Genomic DNA, 25,901 nt, shown 5'->3' on the forward strand with positions numbered 1-25,901 from the left:
ATTTTGAAGAGAGTGGAGTTATGGGCTTTGTAATTTGGGCTATAAAAGCCCATCTACATTATTCAGAAACGGTGTCGTGTTCGAAAAGAATAGTTGAGGCCCAACGATGTATATAATTTTGAAAACTTCAGATTTAATGGGGAGAGAGAGAAGCCTACACTCGAAGCAAAAAAGAATCGATCGCTTTGTCTCTCTCTCCGTCTCCGCCGTCGCGTAATCCCTAAGTAGGTTCTGATTCTCTGTTCGTCGGCGGGGAGGTTTTGGGGAAAGATGGGGTTTCTCTCCAACAAGATCTCCAGAGATGAAGTGAAGCCAGGCGATCACATCTATTCGTGGCGTCAGGCCTATGTCTACGCTCATCACGGTACTACCATCCATCTCTCTCTCTCTTTCGTTACAGATGCGTACAATGTACTTACATTCACGGTGATGCTAGATGATTCAATTTGTAACCGTATCGATTCTAGCTTTAACTGATGAGATTCGCCAAAATTTCGAATTTGGGGGAGAAGAATAGTTATGTGATCATCTTTTCTGCTTCGATTCATTGATATGGATGTTAACAACTGTTTGTTTTGAGGGCTTAAAGTGATCGTTTTTAAGGGAATGTGATATAATATTTGAGAGCTAACTTGTCTCTATAGTGTTGTTGTTTTAGACTCGATGAGGCTCTCAATCCTCTGTAGATTCCCACGAGCTATGATTTGGAGTCCGTTTAGCTGTGTTTATTTAGATGGAATAGGCCTGAGAGCTTGGCATTGTGATTAGAGAAAGCTGCTACTGTGAATCCTAGTGTGTTAAGAGGAATACGTTTGAGGTTAATTTGCTCATGCTCTATTGTAGATAAAGAGGAATAAGTTTTTTGAACTTCTCCTTCGAATCATTACGATTATAGATAAAAGTGTGTCTTTTAGCCTAATAAGATCTTTTATTCTTTGTGATGTAATACATTTTCTGACCGTATTGTGTGTGATTTGCAGGAATCTATGTGGGAGAAGGACAAGTCAACCATTTCACTCGTGGGGATGGTCAAGAGACTGGAACCGGGACTTTCTTGGACAAGCTCATTGTTAGCTCAGCCCCTAATCATGGAGACACCCCATGTCCTAACTGTGGTGATAAAACCAAGGTTGGTGGTGTAATCTCTTCCTGTCTCGACTGCTTCCTCGCCGGAGGCGATCTCTACGTCTTCGAGTACAGCGTCTCTCCTGCTATCTTTCTCGCCAAGCCTCGAGGCGGCACATGCACGATAGGAGCTTCCGATCCTCCGGAAGAAGTCATCCACCGTGCGAACTTCCTCCTGCGAAACGGTTTCGGTGTCTACAATGTTTTCAAGAACAACTGTGAGGATTTCGCCATCTACTGCAAAACGGGGTTGCTGGTGGCGAACACTGACGTGGGAAGGAGCGGTCAAGCGGCTTCGATTGTTGCAGCTGCCAGCGTTGTGCTCTCTTCACCACTCAGGTTTGTAGCGGGGTTTGGTAGTTTGGCTGTGGCTGGATATGGCATGTACTGCGCTAGTCGTTTGGTTTCAGACGTTGGCATGCGGTGGGATGTGAGCAAGGTGCCTGTGGAGAGACTTGTTGCTGATATGGATGATATGGCTGGAATGGAAACTAAACCGGAGGACGATAAGACAAGTTAACGGGAAAATTACGCAGACAAGACAACTGGTGCTTCATGTTTTATCGACTTGTGCAAACGTCATTTCTAATGTTAATATAAAACGTTGACTTAAGGTTTAACACTGGCCTATGATTATTCACTTTATTATATATATACAAATGTAATGTTTTAACATTCATAAGAAGCTTTGAAAACTGAGTGTGTTTATCGATCGTTGCCTTCTGGAAAGTTGACCAAGTATATAGCGACCAAAGTGACGGCTGCTCCAACCAGTTGCAGTGAAGAGAAAGTCTCATCAAGGTATAGATACCTGTTTCAGAACCGAACGTATCAGAAAACGAACCAAAAGACTAGAGAAACTTGTGATAAGAAAGAACCATGTGGCCTTACCCAAAGATCGATGCAAACATTGGTGTCAAGAAGGTGAGTGAGCTGAGTTTAGTCAAGCTTCCTGCAAAACAGAGGCATCACAAAAAGCATCAGAAACCTGAAACATAGAGCAGTGATACTATCAAGAGAAGACAGGCAAAACAGAACCTTTAGTAGCGCTGTAGAAGTAAACACCGTAGCTAACCGCACTGCCAAATATAGATGTGTAGAGAAGTGCTATGATATCATTTGTGGATAGTTCTTGAAGACTGCCGTTGAAAACTGGGTCATTGTTTATAACGGATATAGCAAGAAGAGGAAGGCCACCGATAACCATATGCTGCAGATGAAATTTGAGGCATGTTTAGTTTAGTTCCTGTAAGGAGGAAGGAAGGATAAAGCATCATTACCCAGCCGGTTGCCATGATAGGATCAGAGTATTTTGAGACCCATCGAACCATCACGGTGCCAATAGCCATGCTCTGAGCTGCAAGAAGCATCCACCACTCTCCACTTCCCCACAAAGAAAAGCTATTACCATCTGAGGTAACTGATGGAAGCTGTAGTACTAGTAAATCAGACTTAATCCTCAACTTGCAAGAACAGTCTTGGCTAAGAAAGACTGTGTTATAATACCTCAAGAAGCAAAAGTCCAGCAACACCAAGAACCAAACCTCCAGCTCTCACTACTCCAATGGACTCACCAAACAAGAAAGATGCTAATACAGCTACAGTCAGTGGCTGAGAATCAATTATAACCTACACCAAAAGAAAGTCTCAAACTTTTGTCCATCTCAGGACAAAAGTACAAGGTAGCAAAGAGAGAGAGATTCCTTACACTTCCTAAACCAGCAGAAGTCCTCTGTAATCCTTGAGCAAGAAAGCCCTGAACCACCATCAACATTACATTCAGACAAATACTTCTTCATCAACTTTAAACTCACACAGGAGCTCAGGTCAAAATAGTCAAACCACCTGGAAACAAGTAGCGTCGACAAGAGCAAAGAGAGCAATAGAGAGCCAAGCATCGAACCCCTTAGGCAAAGGCCTCCCTCTGTAAAGCGCAAACGCAACAAGCAGCAAACCGGCGGGAATTAACCGGAAAGCAGCGACGAAGAAAGGACCGGTTATCGGCAACACTTCCTTCATCGCCACCATCGCCGTCCCCCAGAAAAAGAAGGGAGAGATCAGAACCGTCCACTCGAGAAACGATCCGTCTCCTCCGCTCAAGATACCTGAGCTCCTCTCCTCGTTGTCTTCTTCTTCTCCGTTGTAGACGCACTCCACGTCTGATCCCATTCCCACGCAATCTAAAGACGGAGGTGAAGATGTCCCAGTCTCCTCTGCGTTTTTGTTGCTTGTTGTGCTTCTCCTAACGATGGAATCTCCATGGAATCGACGTTTGGTGATCAGATTGTGCTTCGAGTAGTCGAATCTGCTCTGTCGCAAAGGTTTAATCGAAGCGTTTGCACAATTCAAACTTGTTCGTGTAGTAAGAGACAAGCAATAGGTGAGAGATGGAGAGAAGCAACGAGAAGATGAAGGAGAAGCGATGGCCGACCATGGCCACTCCATTTGTAAGCTTGTGTTTAGAAGAAGAAGAAGAGAGGATAAAAGTTTGTACCTTTTCGAGTTTAACGGAGAAGTAACGGCCACATGTTTTTGAGAAAAACAAAATATCGAATTTTTATTAAAAAAAAGCCGACCGGTTTAGTATGTCTGAATTTAGACAGGAGATTATTCGGTTTATCAAAGCATTTGGTCTGTGTGGGGCAAAAGCAAAATCCATTCCCAGAGCTACAAAACCAGTAAGCTCTCTTTCTTCTCAAAGTTTGATTCTTTATCCATTTTAGGTGTGTTATTTTGTAGTCTTTTCTGAAAGTTGGGAACTGTATGTATTAATTTGTTTGTTCCTCTCCCAAGTAGTTTCTTTGGCTCTGTTCTTGGAATGCATATTACTGTGTGAGATGCAATGATTCCTTTATAGTTCTTGGTGTAATTTTTTGGGATTCCTTTGAAATTTTTACAGTTTTTGAGATTGAACGATAGTGTTTCCATGGAGTAATGTGGGACTGTATTATTGTCAATGCCCATAAGGTGTTCGTCAAATTGACTGCCTCAGAACTTTTTTGTTTTGCAGCTTAACTTTTTTTCCTAACAAATCAACTTGTGCATTTACTTGCATAGAGATTAGTAATTCACCATTTTTTTTTTTGAGCTGATGGTGTTTCTATTTAATTTTCAGTTTTAGGTAACAGCTCGTGTATTCAAGAAAGGTCTCATCATATGATAAACCTATGGCATATGCAACAGGAATGACGCTTGCTTCAAGGAGTCTCATCCCTATTTGTTCGAAAACCTTCTTATCTCCCTTACGTGTGGCTTCTTTACTCAGTTTTCCTGAGAAATCCTCCTCCACTACTTTCTTCAGAAGGCTCCAAGTTCATCACCTTTTCTCCACTTCTACAACTCCTCTCTTCTCGCCTGTTAAGTGTTCAACTCTTGAGGCAGAAGTTCAAGCTGTTTCTCGCCCTAATGTAGTCGATATACTCCAAGAAAGAGGGCTACTGGAGTCAGTCACCAGCGAGAATCTCAGGTCTGCTTGTTCTGATCCCAACGTAGCTCCTCTAAAGGTCTACTGCGGGTTTGATCAAACGGCTGAGAGTTTACACTTGGGTAACCTGCTTGGTATCATTGTGCTTTCTTGGTTCCAGAGATGTGGACACCAAGCCGTTGGTTTGATCGGTGGTGCCACTGGAAGGGTCGGTGACCCATCTGGTAAAAGCCTTGAGAGACCTGAGCTTGATGCCAATACACTGGAGAAGAACATTGCCGGGATTAAAAACATCATCGTCAAGATTCTGAGCGGTGGCAATCCGAGTTCTTCTGGTAGCTCTTACGTGATTTTTAATAACTATGACTGGTGGAAAGATATGACGATGCTCGACTTTCTGAAAAACGTTGGTCGGTTTGCGAGAGTTGGACCAATGATGGCGAAGGAGAGCGTGAAGAAGAGATTAGAATCTGAGCAAGGTATGAGCTACACTGAGTTCAGCTATCAGTTACTGCAAGGCTATGACTTCGTTCACTTGTTCGACAAGGAAGGGGTTAATGTTCAGATAGGTGGGAGTGATCAGTGGGGTAACATAACAGCTGGAACTGATCTGATACGTAAGATTCTCCAGACCGAAGAAGCTTCTTACGGGCTAACGTTTCCTCTCCTGCTGAAAAACGATGGGACTAAGTTCGGGAAGTCTGAAGATGGAGCCATCTGGCTATCTCCTTCCATGTTGTCACCTTATAAGTTCTATCAGTACTTCTTCTCAGTTCCAGACGTTGATGTGATACGCTTCTTGAAAACGCTAACTTTCCTGAGTTTGGATGAGATAAAGATGGTGGAAGATGAGATGAGGAAGCCTGGTTATGTCCCTAACACCGCGCAAATGAAACTGGCTGAAGAAGTAACACGGTTTGTACATGGTGAAGATGGTTTGAAGGAAGCAATCAAGGCAACCGAGGCTTTAAGACCAGGGGCTGATATAAAGCTTGACTGGAACTTGATCGAGAGAATTGCAGAGGATATACCAACTTGCTCACTGCCTATTGATAGAGTCTCCGGTGTTTCCATTGTTGATGTGTTGGTTTCTGCAGGGTTGTTTGAGAGCAAGTCTGCAGCAAGGAGAACGTTGAAGCAAGGTGGGGTTTATATGAACAATGAGAGAGTTGATGATGAGAATAAGAGAGTTGAAGAAGATGATATTGTTGAAGGGAAAGGTCTTGTTCTCTCTTCAGGCAAAAAGAACAAAGTGGTCATCAGAATTTCCTGATTTTTTTCTTTTTATAAAAAAACTATATTATTTTGTTATGCATTGGCACTGAATCATTAATAAGTTTATGATTTTGAAACTACTTTATGATGAAAAATCATCTATTGCACACCATAAAAGCTTATTGGAGAAAAAACAAGGCATTGTCTGGAGTTTCAAACCAAGAGAAAACATCTTCAAAAGCTATTCCAGATTTTGATAGAACAAATGGGAAAATATCAAATCTGAGTTCTATGCAGCAGCAAGTAGATTAACATCTTCGGTCGCCTTGCCTTCAGTTTGCATCTCTTTAACGGCTCTTATCAACCCCTGAGTAATAGCATTGAGGTGCAAGCCCTTCTGCTTCATCTCCTCAAACAGCATCTCTGCTTTCTCCCAATCCAACGCTTTGAGGCAGAACGACTGTATCAGCTTACTATATTCATCCTCACTAGGCTTCACACCGAAACTCTCCATCTCGTTCAAAAGCTTAAGAGCTTTGTCATACTCTTCAATCTTGCAGTAGCCTCGGATGAGCGAGTGATACGTCACGGGACTAAGCCTCTCATGTTTCTTTTTAGCTTCCGCTAGTATCTCCTGAGCTTCGTTCATCAGCCCTCCTTTAGCATACCCGCTGATGATGACGGTGTAAGTGTACACGTCCGGTTTCAAACCTCTGCTCTCCATCAACTTCAGAACCTCTTTGGCTTCGTCGAGATCTCCACTTCTCGAAGCGGCGTGGACGATCAGATTAAAAACCGCATTCCCAGGAGCAGGCCCTTTAGAGATCATATCCAGAACCAAACTTTTAGCGTCTTTAACGTTCTTCATCCTGCACAAACTCTGGATCACATCAGAAAACGGTTTGATTCCCTGTCGCCTAGCTTCTCCAGACAAATCACTCAACAGCTCCTGAGCAAACCCAACAGTCCCATCATTCTTGCTCAGTGCACTTATCAGAGTAGCAACAGATCTAGACGGCGGGGACTTCTCTTTCCCCTTGGCCAGTTCGTAAACCGAATAAGCCTCTTCAGCCTTCCCTTCTTTACAAAACCAAGTTATGATGCTACCGATCTGGTCTCCCTCTGGTAACACACCACTCTTGAGCATCTTCTCGCACACAACGCATGCCCACTCCATAAAAGACCTCTTACAAAGCGCCTCCAACGTCACATAATAAGTCTTGGCGTTAGGAGTAAAGCCAAGCTCTTCGGTTTTACTAAACACATCAAACGCGGCTTTGGACTTGCCAAGCTTACCAAACAAGGCTATGAGATCATTCATTATCTCCAGATTCAAAACAAGACTATTCTCATTCTCACTAATCTCTTTAACCAAATCCCACAAAGCGTAAGCATCCAACCTACGTCTATTATCACCAGAGATTACTACAAGGAGAGACTCTAGAAGCGATGTGGTGACAGTAACCTCTTCTTTCTTAGTTGCCCACTTCAGAAACCTAATCAAGTTCTTACCTTTAATCCCTGTAGATTCAAACACTCTGGCCACAAGATCCGAGTTTAAATCGAGATCAAGCGCCTTCAGACCAAACTCCAAAGACTCCTCATCGCTCCGTAACAAAGACAGCAAAGATTCGAACTTTTCCTCGTCGAATTGGCTCACCTCCTCAGCTACAACGGACCCATCTCCAGAAGCTTCGACTGTAGCAATCTCAGACTCTCCATCTTCACCGACACCAGACATGGTACCATTCACATCAAGGTCGACACTTTCGGAAAACCCTAAACCGGAAACGTTAGATTCTTCGTGGGTATGCTCTGAAGGTGACGAGATTGGGTTCTCATCGGCAGGGCTCGTGGAGAAGAACCTGAGGCTTCTGGGAGAAGCATTTCCAGACGATGAGAATATGGAAATGGATGCTAGCGATGGAACATTGGTGTTCTTCGTGGAGAATCGAGCAAAGGCGAGGTTTTGCGATCTCCTCAAAACGGATCTCAACATTTCTGCTTTCTCTCGGAGACTATGCTTCAGCTGCAGTTTCTGATTCTAAACCCAAAAACCCTACTCTCTCGATTTCGATTTTTTAGCATTAGTTTATCTGAGGAGATAACTTGGATTAATTTTAAAAACAGAGGACCTTAGTTGCAAATAGAAAAATAACAAAGGGAAGCACACTACAAAACCATGCTGGTTTCAGTTTCTCACATCGTTAGACATAGACATGTTTGGATAGTTCGGATAATTTAGTTTTAGGTTTTCAGTTTGTTTAATTCAACACTAGTTTTACCAAAATAATCCAATTTTTTTTGGTTCGGTTCGATATTTAATTACTTCGGTTTTAAAGTCTTAACAAAGTTTTTAATTTCATTTACATTTTAGATAGATTTGTTAAAATTTTGAATAAATTTGATTAAATTTGATCGTTTTGATTTGAAATTTTGTTATTTAGGTTAACTCAAAACTTTGGCATGATTTAGTTATAATATTTTTTTTTGTTTAAAGAATTAAAATAAATAATTGCCAAACAGAACCAGAAAACAGATTTTTTTTCAGAAAATTTATCGAATTGAACCAAACTCCTAACCAAATTAACCAAAAACATATTGATTCGGATTGGCGAGTTCGATTCGGTTCAAAATCCCAGCCCTAATTAAATGTACCCAAACCAAAAGAGAATCACAGTAAACCATATCAAATCCAAATCACAGCATGGCCAAATGCAGTTATGCCTAACCGGTTCTCAATCCAAACAGCCTCAAGGAGCCAAACACCAACGAGAGCACTTGCAACGAAACCAGAATCAACAACAAAACCGCCCCCAAAAATGCCAAAATCTTCCACGAACCATAAACATAAACGTCAACAAATCTTCCAATCTTAACCATCCACCGTCCGGTATAGTACCGGTTCACATCCTCAATAGTCTTATCCAAGAACCCAACCTTGGTCAGCCTCACAGACTTGCTCATACCGTTCCACATCTCAGCAGCTTCTTCGTCACTCTTGAGACGGCTCACGAGAACGCCTTGCTCTCTAAGCAACCTAACGTCTTCGTCCGAATCGATGATCCCGTTTATCAGCTCGGTGTAACGAGTGAACACTAATGGTCCTCCCGAAGTGTTAGAAGCTTCGTAAGCAACGAGGTTTCGAAGAACCGTGTCCGTGTTGATGTCTAGGTTTATCACAGGGAGGTGAAAGTGACCAGTGTTTGAATCGAATGATACCGTCGAAACGTTACCGTTTTGTGTTGGTTTGAACTTAACTCCGGCTTTGTGGAGTTCGGAGACTGATGGGATCGTGAGTTCTTCGACTAGAGGAGGCTTTTCCATGTCGAAAACAGAGACAGTTGTTGCTGTTGCTTCGTTTTCTTGCCTGGTGAAGAGATAACTCAGAGCGATGAAGCCAGGGAGATTTGATACGACTCTCCATGGAAGTCTCAAGATGATATCCGCAGGTCTAGACGCGAAGACCCTTTTGAACTGAAGCTTCGTCTCTCTCAGAAACTTACATCCTCTCTTTTCGCCATTGTTACCTGCTCTGTTTTCTTCTTCTTCTTCTTCCTCTTCTTCTTGGATTCTCGGAACGATCATCTGATACAAGAAGTCTAAGATATGATTAAACTCACGAAACCTAGCCTTCAAAATCTGATCGTCTTCAAATTTGATAACGAGAGGAGAGAGATCTCTGCATAGTCCCGTGAGAATAGAGAGCAACAGATCATCAGCAGCTGCTTCCGTCGACTCGAGCTGAACTTCAAGCGTTTTCCTCAAAACGAACAACGGGATTTGATTCTCGATCATCATTATATCTCTGAGAATCTCGTTGTGACCGGCTCTGTTAATCAAAGTCTCCACCTTTCCGAAACTGTAATAAACCTTAAGAAACTCGATCAGGAACGACGAGTCTATCGCCATTATCCACAGCAGAGTCTCCTCGTTCAGGTTGATATGCTTATGATAGCAAGCTCGGATCTTGGCCTCCATGGAGTGTAGCTTCTCGACGAGGTAGTGGAACATGAAAGATTTAGATTGGTTTCGAAATTTCTTGGCGATCGCTAGTTTGTACCGCTCTGTTTCGTGAAGCTCTGGTTTGAGACAGTGGTAAGGTCCGATGGAAACTCGCTGAGGTGTGTATGAGTCTCGGTGGGTGCTACACATTAGTGCTTTAGGGACGGTGAAAATGCTGACTGTGACTTGTTCGAGAGGGTGTTGTTCTTCGAGCTCTGCGTCCAGAGATTTTCTGACGTTGTTGACCCATCGAGCCTCGTCAAAGCTATGTTGATGTGTGGTAGATGAATCGGTTGGCTTTTTAGGAAACATGATCTTAAAGTTTACAACTTGAATCGAGTCTTACTTCTTCTTTTAATCTGAGAGTAACATAAGAAAAAGATGAAACAGTTTGCTCTCTGTTTTTGCAGTTATGGTTTCATCTAAGACTTTTACTCTGTTTCTTCAATAGTATTAAAAGCTCTCTTAAGTTTCAACTTTGTTGTGGTACTGTAACGGTCACTTCTGTTTGGTTGTTACTTGAACAAGAGGTTTAAATGACAAACCATTCTTTTGCTTATGAGATAACATTATTTAGTACTGATGGTACAACAAAAAGAGAATCAAAAATATAAATCACCATACGCTTAAAATGTCTTATTCTTGGTAACCAGACATTATCACTCACTAAGAACACTCAAAACACCATTTTATGGTGTTCAACTAACTCAAACAAGAAACATAACTTTATCTATAATGTTTCGTATAAAAAACATAACATATTCAAATGAACGTTGGTGGTCTTGAGACTGGTACGTCATCGGTGAAGATGTTTTTATAATAAAATTTAATTTATAATAAAATAGCAATGGATGGAAATGAATTTGCCTAATGTTATTGCAGAAACAAAAATAACAATGAATTGGACATGTTCTCAAATCAAATTGCACCTCTTTTGGTTTTAGGAAAACCAAATGTTATATTCTTTGGTTATTTCTTGGTTGGAGTTCCTTTTTCTTTTCTTGGGTGTATGTTTGAGTTTATTGAAGTAAAATGATACACTACAAAGAAGATGTGTGATGGTAAGTAATAGCCATCCAATAATGTCGGTGACAGTAACTTTATGAAATTGGAAGAAGAAGATATAATGATGACTTCAATGGCACCAGCAGCTTGTAATAGTCAATATGTTACTTGACCCAACTAAAACCATGACTAACATATCCATTAAGGTCTGAACTCAGTTCAGGGAATACCTTAGAGGCGCAATACCGTTTCATTTTTATTGACGCAAATGTATTTATACAATCGGACTTTCCTGAATTTCTATTTTACTCAAAATGATTTATAGATTCATTTGTTCCTTCTAAAAACAGTAGGGAATAATAAACCAACACATTGCACTAATAGTTGAAATGTTGATCAGAATCTAAATTGTATTATATTATCTTAATTAAACCACAATTCATTTCCATTAATTTTTATAGTGAACATAATATTTATTAATATACTCACTCTTTGAAATGTTGATCAGAATCTAAATTGTATTATATTATCTTAATTAAACCACAGTTCATTTCTATTAATTTTTATAGTGGACATAATATTTATTAATGTAAAGTATCAATATTATTGTTTTCAAATGATATAATTTTTAGTTATTGAACTACGTAAGGTTGTCCACAGTTTGTAATAAGTAGTGAACCACTAATATTTTGGAATTAAAGGGTGACTTTAAAAAATATGCATACATCATAGAAGAATTACAAAATTATTTTATGAATAATAATAATTACTGGAACTGAATTTATTCTGATGAATCCCAAAAAAAAAAATAACCGCATATCTACAAGCTCTTTGTAGATGTCATTCATGCTCTCATAAGTAAGGCCGTTACCAAGAACTGTCCGCTGAGAAACTTCCTCTCCTAACTGATCCTGCGACTGAGAAGCTGATTGAGAAGACGGTCCATGAGACTGAGAAGCTGGTACTTGAGATTCACCGGCACTGCCACTACTGGGACTGTTGTAGTGATCAAATAAATTCTTCAGCAGCTCCTCGACTGCCTCTTTCAAACGAGTAGCCTGAATCGAGCCTTCTCCATAAAGCTTCTCAAATAACTTTTGTGTCACCTTCATCTTCTTCGTTGGGTCAAGAACACTTGCAACAATGACAAGCATATTCATCTTCTCAGGATTCAATCCAAATGGATTCCAATACTTGGCAAGTTTCTCTAACATGTTTCATGCCTTAGACCGTAGAGTCTCATCAGGACCAGGAGTGATGCTTAAAGCAGTGATGTTCTTTGTCACTGTGACGATTGCATGATACAACTTATGCGCAGTAACATGATTCGATGCGGACAGAACCAATGTAGCTTTGTAGAAAATAATTAAGAACTGGACTAACCTATCCACAGCTTCCCAATCCTCTTTACTTGGTGGTCCAACTCGTTTTTTCCCATCCACAATCTCATTGAAGTAGCCGTTGTAGGGCTTGTCCTCAGCTTCCATCTTCTCAAAAGCAACCTTGAACTTTAGTGCTTGCTCTAGCATCAAATAAGTCGCATTCCACCTTGTTCTCACATCCAAAGGTAAGCTTCCTCTCTGAAGTCTTCCTGACTCTACATGTCGCTCAAAAGAACTCTGCCTCTGAGTTGAAGACCTCACAAAATAGATGGCATTACGAATGGCATTGACACTGCTCTCTATCTCCAGCAAACCTTCTTTAACAATCAGGTTGAGGATGTGAGTAGAACACCTAAAATGCAGAAACTTCCCATCTAGAACCAATGCATCAGCGCCATTTTTCTCAATAAAAGCTTCAGCAAACCTTCTCAATGCAGAAGTATTAGCTGTGGCATTATCTACGGTTATGCCATACACCCTTTTGATATCCCATTCCTTTAAGCAATCAAGAAGTACCTTATAATCCAGAAAAAAAAACAAGAATCAAACTCGGGTTACTAAATAAAAAACAGAAACAAGACTACAAGAGATCAAATAAATTCAGTTAAAAAACAGAAACAAGACTACAATGAGCAAGAGATAAGTACCTTAGATATTGTTGATCCTTTGTGATCATACACATTCTTGAATCCAATGATGAGCTTTCTCAACTGCCACGACTTATCTATAAAATGTGCCGTAATGACCATGTAACTGGCACCGGTATGAGGAGCATTCCATATATCAGTCGTCAGTGACAGCCGTTGATTGTTCTCCTTCAAGATCTTCTTCATTGCCTCTTTCTTTTGCACAAAAGTCTCAACAATATCTCGGGTTGCTGTTCTTCTAGAATGAGGCACATACAGCTTAGTCTGGTTGCAGAAGTTCCTCCAAGCTACGCTCTCCACCCAACATAAAGGCAACTCTCCCACAACCATCATCTCATTTGTCGCGTGTCTGAAGACAGATTCAGATACTCTGCACACTCGGATGTTACCATCTTCTCCGACATCCAAAGCACGTTGCTTATTGTCTTTGTTTATAGACAGCCATGCTTGGTAAGCCTTGCACGCAAGATTCACATGTTTCTTCAAGCTTGTTGTTCCTGATTTTGTTGCACACGCCATCTCTTTCCCACAATAGTTGCAGATGGCTCTGTCATTGTCTTCTCTCTTTCTAGTAAAGTGCTCCCACACCTCTGACGTCCTCTTCTTTTCTGTCCTTGAGCCACTGCAGTCTTCTGGCTTCTTTCGTTTCCCTTTGTTACGAGAGATTGGAGTCTCAGCTTCATCTGCTGATTTATCTTTTTCTGGATCATCACAAGACGCCATCTGCATTATAGACAAAATAAGAATCAAACTCGGGTTACAAAACCATAAACATAAACAATAATGAAACTCGGTTACTCGGGTTACAAGACAAAACAACAAGTCAACAATGTCATTATCTACTTGATAAAAAACAGAACACAAGACTATAAGAGAAACAAGAATGAAGAATCAAACATCAGAGGAAGATCAAGATCAGAAGAACACAAAATCGGATTAAACCAATACCATAAACAAGAATCCAACTCGGATTAAAAGCTTAAAACAAAAACCATAAACAAAATCGAGACTTACCCTAGTTTGATTTGTGGACAATGCTGTCGCTGATGAAGAAGAGGGTAGGGTTAGGGATTTTCGGTGGAGATGGAGAAATTGATTATGATGAGATTCCAGTTTGATAACTTTTGATTTCGGGTTTATATGTTGATAAATCGAAAAACTCTTCGATTGAATTGATTTCTAGGGGAGTGGAAAAATTTAGAAAAGTAGAGAGATCGACAGTTTTGCATCGGGAGTGTATAGTTTATTAATGGTAATGGGGTTTGGGAGTAGTTTGATTCGGGTAGAAAATTACCCTATCGGGTATAGGGTACGGTTCGGGTCGGGTTGTCTACCCGCAGGTTCTCAGGGTCAAGACCCAATAGGGTAATTTCATCGGTTCGGTTCCTACCCGGACTGGGTTTTTTCGGGTCGGTTTCGGATCGGGTTGTCGGGTCCGGGTAAAATGCCCAGGCCTAATATAGGTAGAAGTTACAGATTAAGGAAACCAACGTGGAAGTTACAATTTTTTAATAAAGGTAATTATATAATATATTTAGATAATTATTTAGATGCATTATATTTTTTGTTGGACACAATCTTTAATCAATTGGACATGTTGAAGAATTAATAGAATAGATGATACTAATTATTAATATAAATTGGGTGTAGCAAGAATTGAAAATCTAGTAAATATAAAAGATACAATTAAGACGAGATTTTTTCTCCTCGTGTTGTTGATTATATTTTTCTGTTTATAATTCATATGAAGACATAATTTGGAACTATTTTTCTTGTTATTACAAATGTATTATGAGACGTGAGAGTGGGTCATCGTGACAGTGAACGTGGACAGCTAGCAAACGGCCCACACAACCCACGAACGACGTTAAATTCCGTCGGCAAAACACGTGATTAATCATATCATCCGTCAGTTATCAAACCTCCCCAAGCTAAACATCAAACCCCACATCTCTATTTTATTCCTTTTTATGACCTCGTACTTTTTTGATTGTGCAATTATATACCTTCCTCTGTTTTATAAAAGAAAAAACGCGCAAAAACAAAAATAAAATATCTTCTGCTTCTTCCTTGCCATGGGCGCTTAAGCATATACTCCGAGAATAAACCGTCTCATTCCAATTCGCGATCTTCATTCTCGGTCTAATGGAGATCGCCAAGGCAAATGGCGGCTGCGAAGCGGATCGGAGACGTCTTCTCCGGTTGAAATGCTCCGTAAAGGACTACGCCTGGGGCACGATCGGATCGGATTCACTCGTTTACAGAGTCTACACGGCGAATTCCGACGACCAGATCGATTCGACCCGTCCTTACGCGGAGCTTTGGATGGGAACTCACGAGTCCGGTCCGAGTTACTTGGAGGTTGAGGATGATGGCTCAAGTGGCGTGACGCTTAGATCGTGGATTGTCGAAAACCCTGAGTGTCTTGGAGATAGGGTTTTGGAGAAATGGGGTTGCGATCTCCCCTTTCTCTTCAAGGTTACATACATTATTACATTGTGTAATAAATTTTCTCAAGGTTGTTCTGCTTTTTGTCTGATAGAGAGAGAGTAACTGTTTTGATTAGGTGTTGTCGGTGGCGAGGCCCTTGTCGATTCAAGCACATCCTGATAAGGTTTTGGCGAAGAAAATGCATAAAGCTCATCCCAATCTTTATAAAGACGACAATCACAAACCTGAGATGGCATTGGCTTATACTCAATTCGAAGCTCTTTGCGGTTTTGTTCCTCTTCAGGTAACATTGTTAGTTACAGACAGTGTTATCTGTTGTCACTATTTTCATTGTTCTCAAAGTTTTTTATTTTTTGAAATATAATAAGAGCCTAAGCTTGAGATAAGATTTGATGAATTGATCATTAGTATTAGCACTTTTATCAAAATGTTGGCAACAAGTTGATTGTTAGCTACCTCTACTCCGGGATTGGTAGCTTATTTGATTATATATATATATATATATATTTTTTAATGAATGTTAAATTTATTTAAGAAAAAACAGTTGGTACAATGTATGTAAGTTTAGCCAAATGTTAGGCAGAAAATAGATTTGAGATTTGAAGGATTTTAAGATTGTTGGTGTGAAAATATTGCAGGAGCTTAAGAGTGTCATTCGTGCTATTCCGGAGATTGAAGAACTTGTTGGGAGCGAAGAAACAAACCAAGTCTTCTGCATCAGTGAACATGATGATGAGAAAGTTAAATCTGTTGTCCGAACTATCTTCACCCTGCTAATGTCTGCAGGCCCTGACACGACAAAGCAGATCGTATTCAAACTAAAACGCCGTCTGCATTTGGAGAGTCAGGTCTAGTCAAGACATCTAACTTCCCTGTTACCACCTTCTATTGATTCCACTTTGGTGGAAATTTTCTTTGTAAAATGGCAATGCCTGAATCCTTCCCTTGCGGTTACTGTAGGAACGACATCTGACAGACAAGGAACGGCTAGTGTTGAAGCTAGAGAAGCAATATCCAAATGATATTGGGGTCATATCTGCATTCTTCTTCAACTACGTGAAGCTCAATCCTGGTGAAGCCTTGTACCTCGGTGCAAACGAGCCTCATGCATACTTATTCGGTGAGTGCATTGAGGTCATGGCGACTTCAGACAATGTAGTACGAGCTGGCCTCACTTCCAAGCCTCTTGATATTCAATCACTTTGTTCCATGCTCACATATAAACTGGTAAAACCCTTCAACACACCCAAGAAGTAAAAATGTTTGCAGTATAGTCACTGAGTTCTCTCTCATCATCTCTGGTGTTTACAGGGCTTTCCTGAAATACTAAAGGGATCAAAGATTAGACCATACATCACGAGATACCTCCCGCCTTTTGACGAGTTTGAAGTTGATGTCTGTGATCTTCCCTGTGGAGCCTCGACGGTGTTTCCCTCTGTACCAGGTCCCTCTCTTCTGCTTGTACTCCATGGTGAAGGAAGAATGTCTACAGACGGTTCTGCTGATGAGGTTTCAATGGGAGATGTTCTGTTTGTGCCTGCAGATACTGAGATCCACTTGAAGTCTTCTTCTGACTTGAAGCTGTACAGAGCAGGAGTGAACAATAGGTTTTTGTATTCTCTATAGTTTGAACTACACACAACACAAGCTTTTCTCCATTTACTGTATGATTGAATCAAACCGTGTCAACGCACTTTTGTGACAATAAATTATAAATTCGATTTGATTTTTTTTTAGATGATAGTTTGTGAAACTGTGAATGCTGGAACAACATAAGAAAGGTCTTATTAAACAGAAATAGGAGGAAGAGTGTGAAGCAACTTTAACAAGAAAATCTTTCCAAAGAGTTTTTTTACTCTCAAACAGAACCAAAACTATCCGACAAAAAAGAAGAATTAAAACAACATTGTATCTCCTCAAGCTTCAGCGACTGGGTACTCGAAAACTACATCTTTCCCTGTAAGTTTCCTGTACACACCAACCATTGTCTCAAGCTTGTACTCAGTGTTATTCCTCTCCTTAGGCTCCAAATAGACCTGGCAAAAGAAAGTTGGAACATGTTTAAATAAAAGCCTAAAGCAGTGTAAAGACCAAAGAAAGATGTGTAAGCTTCTTTTTACCTTCATGATCTTGGTGCCATCAACACGGTATCTGGTACGCTTTCCGACAATCTCAGCAGGGTAAGCGACATCCTCAAGCATGGCTTCATGGACGGAAGTGAGAGTCCTGTTGCGTGGTCTCTGAACAGCAGAGCCTTTCTTAGGAGGACGCATGATTCTTCTGGTGGCAACAAAGATAACATCGTTACCACTGAACTTCTTCTCGAGTTCTCTGACGAGACGAGGATGGATCTTGCGGAAAGCTTTCCTCAGTCTGAATGGAACGTAGATCACAACAGCCTTGCGGTTGCCAGCAATATCCATTGAACTGCACAAAAAGGGAAAAAAAAAATTAAGATAAAAAATTTAAGATGGCAGGCTTTTAAGAAGAGAGTAAGTACTTACACAGCTTGGTTAATGTATAGATCTTTCAAGTCACTTTTCAACTCCTGATTGGTGTTCTCCAAATCAAAGAAAGCCTGCAAATTAAGAAACAAATTTAAAAAAAAAGAAGGAAAATAATAGGCAAGATTAAGACAATAAGACAGCAAAGAGAAGAAGCAAGAACCTGAGCAACTCGCTCCTCAAACTCAGTTGGTGCAACACCCTTATCCTTGTGGATCTTGTTCTGAGCAGAGAACATCTTGGCAGTTTCTAGAACAATTTAGACAACACAAAAAAAAAAATCTAATCAACATTTTGATAGCTTCAAAGCAAAGAAACAAACAGCTCAAAACGAACCCTAAAGGATAGATACTCTTAGCTCGCTAGTGACAATGAGTAACATTTCTCAATTGATTACAAAAGCTAACGTCTTTAAGCAGATCAGTCTAATTATAACCCTAAAGCTAACATCTTTTTTTCCAGACAAGAGACAAATCAGATTAAGACAAACGTCGATTAGCTTCCAAAAGAGCAGACCAAAGCCCACGGAAAATCGAGCAGATTAGTGGACTGAAGCGTACCAGTAAACGACGACGAAGAACACTAGAAGGTGGAAAAAAAGGTTTACGGCTTCCTGCTTTCCAGAGCTTCGTGGTCAGAGGAGGCGATACAATCTGATGAAGCAAAGCTTTAAATACTAAGGGTTTCTATCGAGATCCCTATTACTTAAACTGGGCCCGTTAATCTACTCATGGCCCAATCTTTATTCCCATTACCCAAAATGGGCTGTGAATTGGTTTGTTGATCAATTTTTTTTTGAAACACAAGTTTGTTTATCAATTAAAATGAAATAATTTGTCAACAATTCTAGAATAATTTTGCAAGATAATGGAATGGCTAGATAGCTAATAGTACTTGATAGCATAGCTAATAGTACTTGCTACCATCTATTCTATTAAAACACAAGCATGACCAATTGGTAAATATTTAGTCTAATTATTTGTAATCTATATATTTTAATAATTAACTAATAGTATTTAACATATATGTATAATCTAGATTGACTTTTGAAATATACTTAAATATAAAAGTTAAAATTTTCAAAAAAATTTAAAACAGAAAATAAAAAGACTGGATCAAAATCTAGTCTTAGCTTATTAAAATGCTTGGGATGTACGGTATGCGACCAACGATTTATCATTATTTGACCATTCAGACCTATCAAATTCTTAAAAATATTCCACAAATATACAATTACGAATTAACGACGTCGATAGTTTTTAATTATGATTTATTTTTAGAACGACATCGTTCTTCTTTTGGTCATATCATATAAAGTGCATCCGTAGCCGCACTGTTTCTCCTCTTTCGCTCAACCTTATCGCCGCTCATAAATTCTTGAAGGTAATGCTCGTCTCTCTTCTTTATCAATTTCCGTTAATGTCGGAAATGACAGATCAAAGTTTGTTTGTTTTTTTCTTTTCGTTGCAGATCTAAATGTTTTACTTCTTATCGAGTTTGTTTTTCTTTGGTCGTATGGAAGTTTTCTGTTTATAGTCCCAGTCAATACGTCTGTGTTGGTTTGCCCCTTTTTACATTCTATGAAAAAAATGGTTTCTTCTGGTCAAACATATTCGTTGGCTTTGTTCTGTTTTTGAACGTCCTTTTTATACACAAATCAATCTCTCTGTATTAGAAATGAACCATTTTTTTTAAATTATATTACCACCCCCTACAACGAATTTCCGTAGCTTCCCCTCAAATTAGATCTCGGTGAAAAAAAAAACTAGAGAAACTTGAGGACAATTGTTACGATCTCACCAAGTAAAAATTCCAATTTTCTTATCCGTTTGAATTTTTTTTTAAATTAAATCACATCCTTGAGAACAACACTAATTTGTTTTTGTATGATACGCAAACAGGTAAGGCGTTCTTCTGTGGATAAAAAGTGGTTCAGAAAGAAAAAGATGAATCATTGCAACCTTCAGCAGAACGCCTTCATGTCGTCCCCTGACGAATCCAGAGGATTTGTTGTTCCTGTCTCTTCTTGTGTTGTTTGTCCTAAGCCTCGTCGCGTTAGCATTCTCTCCAACAACGCTATTCATCTGTTTAGATCATCACATCCTAGGTAATTACAAAGCTTATTCCTTTTTTTGTGTTTTTTTTGCCCACAAATTTGATAATAATATCCAGGAAAAAAAAAGAACAAAGTGCGTATCTTTACTTTGTTTTTTTTTTTTTTTGGGGGATTTAACAGTCAGCCAGGAGCAGCTGATGTATGTGATTCTCAAGCCGGGGCAGATCTTTTGGACATCATCCGTAGAAAGGTTTGTTTATTTTATTTCAAACTTGTGTATTGACTCAAGCTATATCTATTGGATTTCCACTTTTCTTTCCGGTTGTTTTAACGACATGGTTTTGAATCATTCTTCATTTATCTGTTAATATTGATCTGTGTTTCTATGTATCAAAATCAACGCTAGGCTATATAGTTGCTCTAAGAGGTTTAATCCATATAATGTTTTCATCAGATTTCACCTCTCTTTCTGAATCATGAATCTTGTTCTTCCCTCTACGTGACGCTTTAAGAAAGCTTCCTTTTTATGAAAAATAAAATAAAATCATTGAATCATCTCGTGGTTATGTAGTTTTGTATATAGAATCATCATCTTTAGTCAGATTCTTAAAGCATTCAGTCACAGAGGTGTCCGTATAATATTGTATGTAGTGATCTAATACTCTATTATCTTGTTCTTTCTTTGTAGGAAGAAACATTATCTGGTGTAGCTTCATCGCCTCCATTTTTCCTCGGGTCTCCCCCAAGCAGAGTATCAAACCCATTAGCTCAAGATGCACGATTTGGAGATGAAAAACTCAACCCTGTCTCCCCCTCGCTCTCACCATTCCTTACATCTCCATCTCCATCGCCATCTCGTGTCAAAGGAGGAGGTTGTGGTGGTCGAGTGAAGTTTGGGCTCAAACCGGCAGCTGTTAGAGTTGAAGGATTCAACTGCTTTAACAGGGACCGCCAAAGCTCAAACATATCTGCCATGGCTTAGAAAAGGAAAGAAGAAAGGAACAGAGATTCACAAAAGTGTAAATAAAATTCCAAAATCAAGACTATAAATCTTTGAAGATCTGTCTACAACACCAGTTAAGGCTTTTTGACCACAGTTTTCTTTAACTTTGAGGTCAATATTTGTGTATATATACCGTAACAACAAAGATGTGTTTATTGAGTCTCGTTGTAACATATTAAAACCAATTTGGAGTCTCTTTGTTCCTTTTCTTTTTTGTCTGTATAAAAGCTTGTATATTAACGTTTTTCTCTGTATGGAGATTCTCAATCTTTGTAAAATGTAACTTCGATAAATATGAATGCTCTTTGTATTATTTCAAACAAGTTTCTCTGTATTGGCGCCTAATTCGCTTGTCACGTAACGGATAGACACAAAAGAGATACAGAACCGACATGTAATGGCGATTGATACGGAGTTGTCCGGTCCGTCGGTGACTTGCGAAGATCCATAACGTAACACTTACGAAATACGGTCTATTTAACGACGAAGCTTCCATCATTTTGTTGTGCCGTGAACAAAACCTGTAAACTCATTCATATGGTCTGGTTGAAGTAATGGAAGCTAGTTTCGGCTACTAATTAATTGTTGTTTTTAAGTCTCAGTCCGACCCATCAAAGCAGAGTTACGTATGGTTTTTTTTTTTTTTTTTTGAAAGAAGGGTTAATTACGTATGGTTTGCAGCGGATAATAACACATGATGATTTATGTATGCAGCAGTAATATCTATGTCTTTTTGTTAAATGTTTCTCTCTCGGTGCCTAACTATAAGATGTTTCAGATAAAACATCCATATCAAGAAAGTTAAACATCCTAATCAAGTTTCAATAATAACAAAATCTATCATATACTTCTTATTCAAATTCAGTCTACAAAAGATTATTTTTTTCAAAAATATCAAAGGTTTTTGTAAAATATAGTATGTGAGAAATCACATTCTGAAATGTCCAAGGTTTCACAATATTGAGATTAGTTAAAAGTTGATAACATATTAACGCTGATTTTTACAGTAGTTGTCTAAATTACACTAAAGTTAATTACAGACAAAACAAAAGATTACGCTGTTTTTAAAACAAAACCGTCGGCGACACGATCCGCCCACAGTCACAAAGAAGAAAATATCAAAACCAGAAACCAGACACTAGTTTTTCGGACAAATTATAAAGCAGTATTTTAGACACGGGATTCTTTTCCCGAAAACCAGGAGCCAAGTATGGGCCCCACCTTCCTCAAATGACTCAAATCCCATCTGACTCAGATGTGGCGATTCGACCAAACTTTCTGACGCGCATGCGTTAAAGCCACGGCCTCTGTCTTTTTTTTGTCACAGACTTTGATAAAGGAGAACAGAGATATTATTAGACCAATTTAAAAGTGATTATACGATTTTAACCAATACTCCATATTAATGAATAAATCATCTAAATTCGTTAACTATCTGTTAATATATACATTATAAATGGATCAAAAGCTTAATCTACTATCCTACTCTGGTTTATATCCACACATTATTTACACCTATATCTAACTACATTGAATATTTAAATGTTCTAGGACAAATCAAAAATTTTAGATACCAAAATTTAGATTGTTTAATTATTCAATTAATCACTTTTAAGACACGCGCGTGGGAGCTGAGAGTGTGCATGAAACAAAACTTGGGGAAGAAACACAAGAAGTGAAACTTTGAACCAGCAATTAAAAAAACCGCGGCGGGGGAAAAAGGAGGAGAAGAAATGAAATGAAATAAAAAAAATCAAAAGACAAAACCGCCTTTGTCTTTAGAAAAAAACAACTCTTCTTCTTCTTATCTCATTTTCTTTGTCCTCACTCTTCTTCCCTGGTTTTATATCTCACCTCCCAAAAATCCAGGGGCTTCTTATTGTCAACGTATTCAATCCCTTGAAGCTATATTATCTTTCTTATATAATTAGCGAATCTCCTTCACCACCTCCTGCATAATCTCCTAGAAATCTTACAAAACTTTTCAAATCCTGATTTGTTTTGGTTTACTCGATCAGTTGGAATCTATAAGAAAGTTTAAAGATGCGGATGAGCTGTAATGGATGCAGGGTTCTTCGGAAAGGGTGTAGTGAGGATTGTAGTATAAGACCGTGTTTGGGCTGGATCAAATCCCCTGAAGCGCAAGCAAACGCAACAGTGTTTCTAGCCAAGTTCTATGGCCGTGCTGGACTCATGAACCTAATCAACGCCGGTCCCGAGCACCTTCGTCCTGGTTAGTGTTTTTTCCATCTTAGAAACGTCGCCGTATTGAACCTGGTTAGTGGTTGTCTAGTATATTGATCCTTCTTGTCTGAAATTTTTTGTAGGGATTTTCCGGTCGTTGTTGCATGAAGCATGCGGGAGGATCGTGAACCCGATCTACGGTTCGGTGGGGTTGTTATGGTCGGGAAACTGGCAGCTTTGTCAATCCGCCGTGGAGGCGGTGATGAGAGGCGAACCGATCACTGAGATGGCCACGGATGCGGCGACGAGCGGGCAAGGTCCGCCGCTGAAAATGTATGACATCCGACATATCTCCAAGGACGAGAACTCCCCCGCTGCAGCTGCTGCTGGTTCAACCGATCCGAAACGAGGAAAGAAAGCTCGCCGGGCTAAGCGGGTCGCCTCCGCTGCCGCCGTCGCTAAACCGGCGGAATCAGAGGGGAAATCCGCCGGGGGAGAAGGAGAAGCTAGTCACGACTCGTCGTTGAGTCACCAGTCTGAAGTTGTGGCTCCTCATGAAGAAGAGAGCAATATCTCGAAGGTGATGACATTCTCTCCGACGGCTGTGCAATGTTCCGGTGAGATCAAACTCGACCTAACGTTAGGGCTGGAGCCGGCGTCACGCGCGGATCACGTGGTGCCTGTTAAGAAGAGAAAGATGGGCGTGTTTAGCACGTGGCAGGAAGAGAGTTCGTGTAAGACTGACCTTGTACTCTAATTATTCCTTTGAAGTTTTGCCCGTATCAGCTCAGTTATGATACCATAACTTTTCTTTTTGTTATCTATTTCTGCCTTTAATTTGCATCTTCCTCTGGTGATGAAAGATAGAGCAATGTACAAACTTATTTACAGAGTTAAATTCAAGATTGGCTATAAGAGTTTTATTACTTTTTTCTGTTGTGTGATTTGATTATAACAAAACAAAGAACACATAAAATTGCCACAAATTAGTGGATTCTTCTTACTACACACTAAAGAATGTTGTGGGCCTAATTGTTTGGGCCTATCTTTTAACGAACGTAGTATGGAAGGAAATTGTCAATGGCAGCATATAATGACAGATGACGTGGCCAGATTCCAATGTATCATCATCACCTACCTACTAGTACTAGCCTTCTTCCCAAACTTACTTTTTGTGAAAAATGAATCGATGTCAAACCAAATGATTGGTGATGAACTAGTGATAATATCTTTGTGTAACGATGATTGACGTTTGTATCTCGTTGTTATGGATAGCATTCCTGATTATCATATTCTATGAGGTTGATGATTGTACATGAATATCTGAAGAAATTTCTGTTGACTGATTTCTTGGGAACTTGTGTACAATTCAGGTAGCTGATGTGAAGAAGAACATAGAGACTGTGCAGGGAGCTGACGTTTATCCTGCTGCGAAACTGATGCTTATTTACCAAGGGAAAGTGCTTAAAGATGAGACCACCATTGAGGAGAACAAAGTTGCTGAGAGCAGTTTTATTGTCATTATGATGACCAAGGTCAGCTTGGATCTTAGGATACTAAAAGCATTTGTGTTGTTTTCTTTTAGCTTTTGGATTTATCTAATTATGACTTATGCTCTCTGGGGATTAAACCAGTAGCGGCCCTGAGCATAAGCATTAGAAACATCTGATTCCAGCCTGTTGATAAGTAACATATTTTTCGGCCTGTATCTAAAATATGTCAGTAGTTTTAGATGGTCAAACTTGCTTGGAACTTTCCTAAAGGAGATAGGTCCAACACCCGCTAGTGGCTTTTTTTATTATTTTTGGCTTCCAGCCTGTGTTTTTTCAGGGCCGGGACTGGGTTAAACATGTAGAGTAAACCTGCCTCAACTGGAGCATCTAGTGCATCTGTTGGCTCTTCATACAGGTGAGAGCCGGTTCTGTTGTTCTTTGCATCATCATAAGCAATGAGATGCTGCAATTTGTTTGATGAATGATCTAACTTTTACCATTGTACCTACCTCTTCAACTTCCCCTCAGCCTCCAGCTTCTGTAGCAATGTGAGTTCAAAGGACAAGTATTTTCTGCTCGGGAATTTCCTGAAATTTATGTTTTTTTTTATGTCATCATTTAACCATCCAAAAGCATGTAACTAATCTAATCCTCTAACACACTGAGTCATGCGAGAATAAAGGAACCTACAATCCGGTCTATCATCCTTCCTTATATTCAATAATTAATGTCACTTATTTATATGGTTTTAAGTGGGCCTATTGAAAGAACAAATTGAAGGCCATTTTAATATATTTAGTGTAGGTAGAGCTGGGAATTTGATTCATTATCCGCGGGCTCCGTCCCGTTTGACCCGGCGGGTGCGGGTCGAGTGATTTGAAAAATTGTTCGCGGGTGCGGGTGCGGGTCGAGTGATTTTAACGCGGGGCGGGTGCGGTCGACCGAATTTAAACTGCGGGTACCCGCCAACCCGCAAAATTAAAAAAAAAATTTTTTTTTTTAAAATATGATTTTTTTAGTAAAAAATTATTTTATAATAAAAATAATAAAAAATACGAATATTTTTAAAAATTTAATTAAAATATATTATTTATATTATTTTTTAAAAAAATATTAATTAAAATAATTATTTTTATTATTTTTTATATTACCCGCGGTCCCGCGGGTTACCCGCTAATTTATGCGGGGCGGGGCGGGTCTTACATTTTTTAGATGCGGGTCAAGCGGGTCGAATTTTTGAATCGAAAAAATGAGTCGACCCGCAGCGGGGCGGGGCGGGTCGGGGCGGGTCGACCCGCAAACCCAGCACTAAGTGTAGGTAGTTATCCGCGAATTCGCATATATAAATATTGTACAAAAATATATATTATATATGAAATACCGTAAAGTAATAACTGATGAAAATTT

General features: G+C 39.6%; 10 protein-coding genes across 14 annotated transcripts in view; 6 read left to right on the forward strand and 4 right to left on the reverse strand.

Moving 5' to 3' along the window:
- The window catches only part of LOC130494586 (uncharacterized), a 77,408-nt gene extending 56,278 nt beyond the window's left edge, over positions 1-21,130 (forward strand). The window contains exons 2-5 of the mRNA XM_056989181.1: positions 19,126-19,141; positions 19,660-19,865; positions 19,995-20,064; positions 20,503-21,130. Of these exons, the coding sequence (XP_056845161.1) occupies positions 19,705-19,865; positions 19,995-20,064; positions 20,503-20,796 (525 nt within the window). The 5' untranslated portion in view covers positions 19,126-19,141; positions 19,660-19,704 and the 3' untranslated portion in view covers positions 20,797-21,130. The remainder of the gene's footprint in view (positions 1-19,125; positions 19,142-19,659; positions 19,866-19,994; positions 20,065-20,502) is intronic.
- On the forward strand, positions 143-1,820 carry LOC108811751 (protein LEAD-SENSITIVE 1). Its single transcript, XM_018583839.2, has 2 exons — positions 143-364; positions 981-1,820. Exons 1-2 carry the CDS (start codon positions 271-273, stop codon positions 1,643-1,645), a joined length of 759 nt encoding a protein of 252 aa, XP_018439341.1. The 5' UTR covers positions 143-270; the 3' UTR covers positions 1,646-1,820.
- On the reverse strand, positions 1,672-3,634 carry LOC108811750 (WAT1-related protein At3g02690, chloroplastic). Its single transcript, XM_018583838.2, has 7 exons — positions 2,971-3,634; positions 2,834-2,881; positions 2,632-2,754; positions 2,406-2,555; positions 2,164-2,335; positions 2,017-2,077; positions 1,672-1,936 (listed from the first exon to the last, which is right to left on the reverse strand). Exons 1-7 carry the CDS (start codon positions 3,568-3,570, stop codon positions 1,831-1,833), a joined length of 1,260 nt encoding a protein of 419 aa, XP_018439340.1. The 5' UTR covers positions 3,571-3,634; the 3' UTR covers positions 1,672-1,830.
- Positions 3,671-5,904, forward strand: LOC108811748 (tyrosine--tRNA ligase, chloroplastic/mitochondrial). Of its 4 annotated transcripts, none has more exons than XM_018583836.2 (2): positions 3,671-3,803; positions 4,241-5,904. In XM_018583836.2, the coding sequence occupies exon 2, from the start codon at positions 4,293-4,295 to the stop codon at positions 5,820-5,822; it is 1,530 nt and encodes a 509-aa protein (XP_018439338.2). In that variant the 5' UTR covers positions 3,671-3,803; positions 4,241-4,292; the 3' UTR covers positions 5,823-5,904. The 4 variants fall into 4 exon arrangements, with proteins under 4 accessions (XP_018439338.2, XP_018439339.2, XP_056845157.1 ...); XM_018583837.2 differs by lacking the exon at positions 3,671-3,803 and adding an exon at positions 3,830-3,848; XM_056989177.1 differs by lacking the exon at positions 3,671-3,803 and adding an exon at positions 3,940-3,957.
- Positions 5,925-7,839, reverse strand: LOC108811747 (pentatricopeptide repeat-containing protein At3g02650, mitochondrial). The gene has a single exon (XM_018583835.2). The coding sequence runs from the start codon at positions 7,761-7,763 to the stop codon at positions 6,054-6,056; it is 1,710 nt and encodes a 569-aa protein (XP_018439337.1). The 5' UTR covers positions 7,764-7,839; the 3' UTR covers positions 5,925-6,053.
- LOC130496757 (putative UPF0481 protein At3g02645) lies at positions 8,357-10,262 on the reverse strand. The gene has a single exon (XM_056989175.1). The coding sequence runs from the start codon at positions 10,079-10,081 to the stop codon at positions 8,492-8,494; it is 1,590 nt and encodes a 529-aa protein (XP_056845155.1). The 5' UTR covers positions 10,082-10,262; the 3' UTR covers positions 8,357-8,491.
- On the forward strand, positions 14,833-16,980 carry LOC108813024 (mannose-6-phosphate isomerase 1). The gene is made up of 5 exons (XM_018585449.2): positions 14,833-15,281; positions 15,370-15,537; positions 15,893-16,102; positions 16,215-16,481; positions 16,566-16,980. Exons 1-5 carry the CDS (start codon positions 14,949-14,951, stop codon positions 16,878-16,880), a joined length of 1,293 nt encoding a protein of 430 aa, XP_018440951.1. The 5' UTR covers positions 14,833-14,948; the 3' UTR covers positions 16,881-16,980.
- On the reverse strand, positions 17,015-18,415 carry LOC108813025 (40S ribosomal protein S7). Its single transcript, XM_018585450.2, has 5 exons — positions 18,319-18,415; positions 17,922-18,007; positions 17,759-17,832; positions 17,375-17,681; positions 17,015-17,290 (listed from the first exon to the last, which is right to left on the reverse strand). The coding sequence occupies exons 2-5, from the start codon at positions 17,994-17,996 to the stop codon at positions 17,171-17,173; spliced, it is 576 nt and encodes a 191-aa protein (XP_018440952.1). The 5' UTR covers positions 17,997-18,007; positions 18,319-18,415; the 3' UTR covers positions 17,015-17,170.
- A 1,539-nt stretch (positions 21,131-22,669) lies between the features above and the next one.
- LOC108805761 (LOB domain-containing protein 41) lies at positions 22,670-23,931 on the forward strand. The gene is made up of 2 exons (XM_018577700.2): positions 22,670-23,050; positions 23,145-23,931. Exons 1-2 carry the CDS (start codon positions 22,861-22,863, stop codon positions 23,756-23,758), a joined length of 804 nt encoding a protein of 267 aa, XP_018433202.2. The 5' UTR covers positions 22,670-22,860; the 3' UTR covers positions 23,759-23,931.
- Positions 23,932-24,053: 122 nt separating this feature from the next.
- On the forward strand, positions 24,054-25,060 carry LOC130495998 (ubiquitin receptor RAD23c-like). 2 transcript variants are annotated; one of them, XM_056987714.1, is made up of 3 exons: positions 24,054-24,302; positions 24,375-24,536; positions 24,832-25,060. In XM_056987714.1, the coding sequence occupies exons 1-3, from the start codon at positions 24,243-24,245 to the stop codon at positions 24,859-24,861; spliced, it is 252 nt and encodes an 83-aa protein (XP_056843694.1). In that variant the 5' UTR covers positions 24,054-24,242; the 3' UTR covers positions 24,862-25,060. The 2 variants fall into 2 exon arrangements, with proteins under 2 accessions (XP_056843694.1, XP_056843693.1); XM_056987713.1 differs by lacking the exon at positions 24,832-25,060 and having other exon boundaries at positions 24,375-24,665.
- The last annotated feature ends 841 nt before the right edge of the window (positions 25,061-25,901 follow it).

The sequence above is a fragment of the Raphanus sativus genome, chromosome 6 (assembly GCF_000801105.2).
Source record: "Raphanus sativus cultivar WK10039 chromosome 6, ASM80110v3, whole genome shotgun sequence".
NCBI lineage: Eukaryota > Viridiplantae > Streptophyta > Magnoliopsida > Brassicales > Brassicaceae > Raphanus > Raphanus sativus.

What these genes read in the sequence shown, in the direction of transcription:
- LOC108811748 (XM_018583836.2), top strand. Translation starts at nt 4,293, where the DNA reads ATGGCATATGCAACAGGAATGACGCTTGCTTCAAGGAGTCTCATCCCT.
- LOC130495998 (XM_056987713.1), top strand. Translation starts at nt 24,243, where the DNA reads ATGATTGACGTTTGTATCTCGTTGTTATGGATAGCATTCCTGATTATC. An exon ending in TGATTATCATATTCTATGAG is followed by an intron (nt 24,303 to 24,374) that starts GTTGATGATTGT and finishes TGTACAATTCAG; the next exon opens with GTAGCTGATGTGAAGAAGAA.
- LOC108813024 (XM_018585449.2), top strand. Translation starts at nt 14,949, where the DNA reads ATGGAGATCGCCAAGGCAAATGGCGGCTGCGAAGCGGATCGGAGACGT. An exon ending in GCGGTTTTGTTCCTCTTCAG is followed by an intron (nt 15,538 to 15,892) that starts GTAACATTGTTA and finishes AAAATATTGCAG; the next exon opens with GAGCTTAAGAGTGTCATTCG. An exon ending in CCATGCTCACATATAAACTG is followed by an intron (nt 16,482 to 16,565) that starts GTAAAACCCTTC and finishes TGGTGTTTACAG; the next exon opens with GGCTTTCCTGAAATACTAAA.
- LOC108813025 (XM_018585450.2), bottom strand. Translation starts at nt 17,996, where the DNA reads ATGTTCTCTGCTCAGAACAAGATCCACAAGGATAAGGGTGTTGCACCA. An exon ending in CTATACATTAACCAAGCTGT is followed by an intron (nt 17,682 to 17,758) that starts GTAAGTACTTAC and finishes CTTTTTGTGCAG; the next exon opens with TTCAATGGATATTGCTGGCA. An exon ending in ATGGCACCAAGATCATGAAG is followed by an intron (nt 17,291 to 17,374) that starts GTAAAAAGAAGC and finishes TTCTTTTGCCAG; the next exon opens with GTCTATTTGGAGCCTAAGGA.
- LOC108811747 (XM_018583835.2), bottom strand. Translation starts at nt 7,763, where the DNA reads ATGTTGAGATCCGTTTTGAGGAGATCGCAAAACCTCGCCTTTGCTCGA.
- LOC108805761 (XM_018577700.2), top strand. Translation starts at nt 22,861, where the DNA reads ATGCGGATGAGCTGTAATGGATGCAGGGTTCTTCGGAAAGGGTGTAGT. An exon ending in TCCCGAGCACCTTCGTCCTG is followed by an intron (nt 23,051 to 23,144) that starts GTTAGTGTTTTT and finishes AATTTTTTGTAG; the next exon opens with GGATTTTCCGGTCGTTGTTG.
- LOC108811751 (XM_018583839.2), top strand. Translation starts at nt 271, where the DNA reads ATGGGGTTTCTCTCCAACAAGATCTCCAGAGATGAAGTGAAGCCAGGC. An exon ending in CTATGTCTACGCTCATCACG is followed by an intron (nt 365 to 980) that starts GTACTACCATCC and finishes TGTGATTTGCAG; the next exon opens with GAATCTATGTGGGAGAAGGA.
- LOC108811750 (XM_018583838.2), bottom strand. Translation starts at nt 3,570, where the DNA reads ATGGAGTGGCCATGGTCGGCCATCGCTTCTCCTTCATCTTCTCGTTGC. An exon ending in TCGACGCTACTTGTTTCCAG is followed by an intron (nt 2,882 to 2,970) that starts GTGGTTTGACTA and finishes ATGGTGGTTCAG; the next exon opens with GGCTTTCTTGCTCAAGGATT. An exon ending in CTGGACTTTTGCTTCTTGAG is followed by an intron (nt 2,556 to 2,631) that starts GTATTATAACAC and finishes CTAGTACTACAG; the next exon opens with CTTCCATCAGTTACCTCAGA.
- LOC130496757 (XM_056989175.1), bottom strand. Translation starts at nt 10,081, where the DNA reads ATGTTTCCTAAAAAGCCAACCGATTCATCTACCACACATCAACATAGC.